The 5,000-nt window shown below is 37.9% G+C and overlaps 2 protein-coding genes across 2 annotated transcripts in view; one reads left to right on the forward strand and one right to left on the reverse strand.

Moving 5' to 3' along the window:
• The window catches only part of mRpL34 (mitochondrial ribosomal protein L34), a 2,434-nt gene extending 1,010 nt beyond the window's left edge, over nt 1–1,424 (reverse strand). The window contains exon 1 of the mRNA XM_043022648.2: nt 1,152–1,424. Coding sequence (XP_042878582.1) covers nt 1,152–1,347 — 196 coding nt within the window. The 5' untranslated portion in view covers nt 1,348–1,424. The remainder of the gene's footprint in view (nt 1–1,151) is intronic.
• A 380-nt stretch (nt 1,425–1,804) lies between these two features.
• The window catches only part of LOC122257388 (sesquipedalian-1), a 13,108-nt gene continuing 9,912 nt past the window's right edge, over nt 1,805–5,000 (forward strand). The window contains exons 1-2 of the mRNA XM_043022650.2: nt 1,805–2,011; nt 3,221–3,350. Of these exons, the coding sequence (XP_042878584.2) occupies nt 3,264–3,350 (87 nt within the window). The 5' untranslated portion in view covers nt 1,805–2,011; nt 3,221–3,263. The remainder of the gene's footprint in view (nt 2,012–3,220; nt 3,351–5,000) is intronic.

Genomic DNA, 5,000 nt, shown 5'->3' on the forward strand with positions numbered 1-5,000 from the left:
GCCAGGGGCTCTGTCCATGGCCATACACATCTACCACTACTTTCTGTCAATTGCTGCTCTAGCAAAATCCAACAAACTTTCACCACATATATCTCAGTAAGATATATCATCATATAAGGAAAATCCCCCCCCCCACTTCCCAGAACAATTTTTGAGGAAACTTGTCAATATAATTACAAGAAAAAAAGTCACATTCTGACAGCTGATGCTAAACAATCATAATATATACCCAACAAGTTCCCATGGAAACTTATCAATAATTTTTTCATAATAGAATGTGTATGTTAGGCTTAAGTAGGGTAAATAATTCCCCTATACCCTACAATCTGGGCCCCAATAGTAGGGGAGGGATAACACAGAACATGAAATTAAGGGTAAATTAAGAATAATGACGAGTAATATGCACTGAAATATGTGACAAACACCCAGAAATATGCAATGGATATCCAGAGAGTTACACTCTGATGGCTCACTAGGGGTAACTACTGCAGCCAACCCCTGCCATGGAATACAATCTTCGTCTACATACATTCAGCAGGATGGTGCCTAGGATACTTGACTGTGAGGGGTGAACAAAGTCTGACTACACTTTTGTATCTTGTGTCACACATCTTCCTTAGGATAGGATACTACTACCACTCCTGAACTGTCCACTTAATAGAAGGCACCTTACACTTTACTTGAACACTATGTGACATGACACCCGTCTATTGGCAGACATTAGTGCAGATGATATCATACATATTTTACTGTTCAATTTCCCATTTCTACTTTATGCCTTCCCTTACTATCAAGGCCTAGACTGTTGGTTATAGTGAGGTTTCTGTGCATTGTTACCTATTCATATACACTAGCAGAGGATAAATGAAAAAGTCTACTATATACTAGAGTCAATCACTTGTAATGTTAATATGTTGTCTATATTGGCCACACATATACTTTATATTGTCAATGTTAATACTATGTTATTATTCAATGTAAATACTATACATGTACATAGAATAACCATTGTAATTAATGGAATAAAGTATTTTGAATTAGAATTAGAATTTGCATTTGTCTACGCAGCATTTTTGAAAATATATAATCTAAGTGGGATAGGGCGTGTTAGTACTTCTTAGAGATGATAAAAAATGCCATAGGATAGTTACCTAAGAGACCCAGACACGGTGCCAGCAGAGTACTGGCGGTGCCTCCACACACACCGAACACGGGCGCCGGGATGGGCGTGAGGGCGGCACTTCCAGGCAATTGAGGGCGGGTGAATAGTGAGCGACAAGCATTCAGACACCCTCCCACTGCCCCCAACACCGAAGGAACACGAGTCACTGCGAGAAGAGACGCCATAGCGTGAAAATTCTCAGACGTGACGTATTGTTTTGGGTAGATGGATGTGTTGCTCCTGACCGTTATTTTCACCGTGGAAGGTTTTATCTGCTCTGGGTTGTTTATGTTGGTTCTTTCGCCTATTTTTTACTAAAATGTAAAGTATAACTAGGATTATTAATATGTCAATTATATTTTGAACTATATTACTGTAAAGTTTTCCAGAAACAAAGTTATTAAGGAGAAATCCTGTTAAATTAATGGCCTTGGTTTTAAGATGTTTAAATCCAGAAAGCAAATTGGCGATATTTTAAGATAAAATAGTATTTTATAACAATATCTAAGGCAGCAAGATTATCTATAAAATAAATCTTAGATATTCTAATAAGCTTTAAAAAATATTAATTGTAGTAATAAGCCGCATATTGAAAATTATAAGCAAAATACCAGAATGCAACCCGTATATAACAACCCCTTCAGATGTCAGAAATCTCGGCTGCTCAGGGATGTTCGAGAGATACGCCACCTATTAAATTGATATTAAGAAGAAAACGAGTGATTACACGTCAGATATTCAACAGGAGAATGTGTAGGCTTTACTGATAAAGTCTAGACTCTCTTCCCAAAGCAAAGGAGAAAAGAGAAGGATGTTTGGGAGTTTGTGCGTCAGAGATATTAACTGCGAGTGAGTTATTTTTATTTTGATACAATATTGCTGGAAGGTCAGGGCGTGGAAAACCGTATGATAGGTTGTTTATTGCCTTGTTGTTATTTCATGAATGCCAGATTTTGTTATCAGGTAGAATGGATGGGTTTTACTTTTAGATCTCCCTCCATTAAGATTAGTTTGAAATGGTTTATATTTATAAATTCTATAACATCAAAAATCGTCTCTTTATAAATGTAGTTACTTTCAGAACGAGTTGAAGGTTTCAGAATTTCAATGGCAGTGCCGTGGAAAAGGACGCGTTAGCTTAGAGTGAGAGGACACCCACATGGAAAGGAGGAATGGGGTGGGTGGTAGTGGTCGCAGATTTTGTGGGTAATGTGGGACACACTTCTGTTGTGCGATTAAACCATTTTGTGTGTTGTCCTGCCCAAATATCACGTACTTTCTTATGTCATTGTCCTTGTCAAACTTCATCATGGGTTCTCTCAACTTTATAGCCCCGCCCTTTTTCGGATGATTGAGATGGACAGACTTTAATGTAGCTGGAGGCAAAATTTTTCTTACATTTTTTATAGTTTTATTGGAATAACTATTGATGAGTGTGGTTTAGAGGGAAAGATCAGTTCTCAACATTTACTTGTGAAAATGTTAAGTTAATGTTTAGTATACCTTTTAGAAGACTGTTTCCTCCTAATTATTTTACATGTGTTTTTTTCTAAGCCTAAATTCTTAAGATTTACCAAATGCTACTCTAACTGTTGTTAGAGCAGCATTTGGTAAAGTTCAGTTGCATTGAGACATATAAAACATATTTCTGGTATCATTTCATTTTCAGATATTCTTACAGTATATAGAATTTATAGACTGATGAATTAAAAGAGAATATTCTGTAGTATAGTCAGCGCAAAATTAAATAAATGTTATTTGATCTATAAAATAAGTGAAAACAATGCAGGTTACAGACTGTAGACAGGCATTTATCTGTAAGATGAATGCCTATCTCAAGCTACAGCCTTCTAGAGTCAGCCTAAACCATTGTATTATTAAGAAACTATAATTGCCTTACCCAGAATCAAAGACGGGGAGGAAAACATCATTGCCACGCCTTAATTTTTTTCCCATTAATTCTGTCTAAAATTTACATGATTAGCCATAAACATCACTCATATGCTTTGTCATACTTCTTTTTCCTTTTTGTGTGATTACCAAAAATCTTACTTTCAGATTGACTGAAATATTTTGAATGCTTCAGTAGACTATTTTCAACATGAAGATAAATGAGAAAAACCTGTGTGCGTATAGCATCTCCCCAACACAGATAGACAAGGAGGGCTATTTATTGAAGAAAGGCGAGGTGAGTCAGATGATATATTTTGCCTCTAGAGGTTTTGAAACTTTTTTCTTTCTTCAGTTAGCTAAAATATGATATTTAACTCCTTTTTTAGGATAAAGTCAGACTAATGAATACTTAACCCCTTTAACATGAGGACGCGTATACTGCGTCATCGCAGCCCTCGTGACATATCTGAGGACGCGCATACTGCGTCGTGGCCGAGTTGTGTAAGCATTAGTGTTTTTTTCTTCCGGATACTGCACAAGATCTTTCAGTATATGGGTCATATATGATACGATGGCTTACTTGACTTTCATTATTATTACATAGGAGTGTGATTCGCTTATATCGGTAGAGGTATGGATATCCCCTTCTAGCAATAATTTTATTATTTCTTTATGGAATATTATGTAAAAATAAAACTTGTTATGATTAGTTTACTATACTATTTCAACCGTTTTCTTTTGTCCTTTGAGTCACTGAGTTCTCTCACCAAGGTCACTCTTCTCACCCTCCTCCCAACCCATGTAAATAACTTGTCACATGCACAGGGGGGAAGAGGTTGATTATCCATATATTTGATTATATAGTTCATGATGATTATGTTGAGTTTTGGCTTAAAACTTGTTGAGGCATTGGCTCAGAAATGTTATGTTCAATAGCGACGTTTAAAATTTAGTGCGCACCGACATCCCGGATTGGGTGTGGGGGGGCGTTTTCTACTGGTTGTAGTGAAGGGGTCAACCCGATACCGCCGGCCGCCGGCCACAGACGGCGATTGTGCAAAGTGCATAGCGTATGCGTTCGAGAGCCCCCATTGCAGCTATGCAAAGATGGAACAGCGCTGGCGGGAATGGGTAAAGTTTGCAGTATACTGACTGTCTCTTTGAGAAAGACCAAGAAAAGTACATAGTCTGTGTTATGGTTGTTAACCCGTTAACGACGGTTGACAAGATATCATGTCAAGTGGTTGCAGCGTCAGCTGACGGGGACAAGATATTTCGTCTTGGTTATCCTCCTGACCGGGGCGCCAGGTGATCGGGCGTATAGCGCTTGGCTGCGACCAGTGGCTGAGAATCCCGAGGCGTTAGGTTTATGTGTTTGAAATATCCCAGCATTTAAACCATTTAGAGCCAAAATAGCCCTGTCATTAACGGGTTAATGCAATATACCATTATTGAAGGATACCCACCACATCTCTTACTATCTTTTTGCCCATTGTTTGCTTGACTTTGTTTCATGTAAAAAATAGTTTTTTTTCAGCAGTGATAGAAGGAACTAAAAGTCCCCAATCTACCAGTGTAGCAGACATTTTACTTAACCCATCAACGACAGGGATAGATTTGCTTACCCAGACTCCAGAATGGGTTTTATTTCAAAGTGAGGCAGCTTCACGCAACATACCTTGACTTTTCCCATTCTCTTTTAGTCACTCATTGTAGAGTTAGAGCCATTTTTGTGTTTTATTCTTTGTGTATTTTACTGTATATTACTGTGCAGTTGACTAAAATTGTAGTTCAGGATCCATATCAGCTCATTTTTTTCTTTATACTCAGTGTCTTAGAAGTATTGCTGTTTTAACCCATTGGTCGCGGTATTAAAAAAAGGTCTGTGCAGTAGGATAGCTGAATTACATGTCTGGCATGGTGCCATCCGCGTCTATCACCGACT

The sequence above is a fragment of the Penaeus japonicus genome, unplaced genomic scaffold (genome assembly GCF_977035675.1).
Source record: "Penaeus japonicus unplaced genomic scaffold, GWHDUDI00000001_assembly GWHDUDI00000003, whole genome shotgun sequence".
In the NCBI taxonomy this organism is placed as follows: domain Eukaryota; kingdom Metazoa; phylum Arthropoda; class Malacostraca; order Decapoda; family Penaeidae; genus Penaeus; species Penaeus japonicus.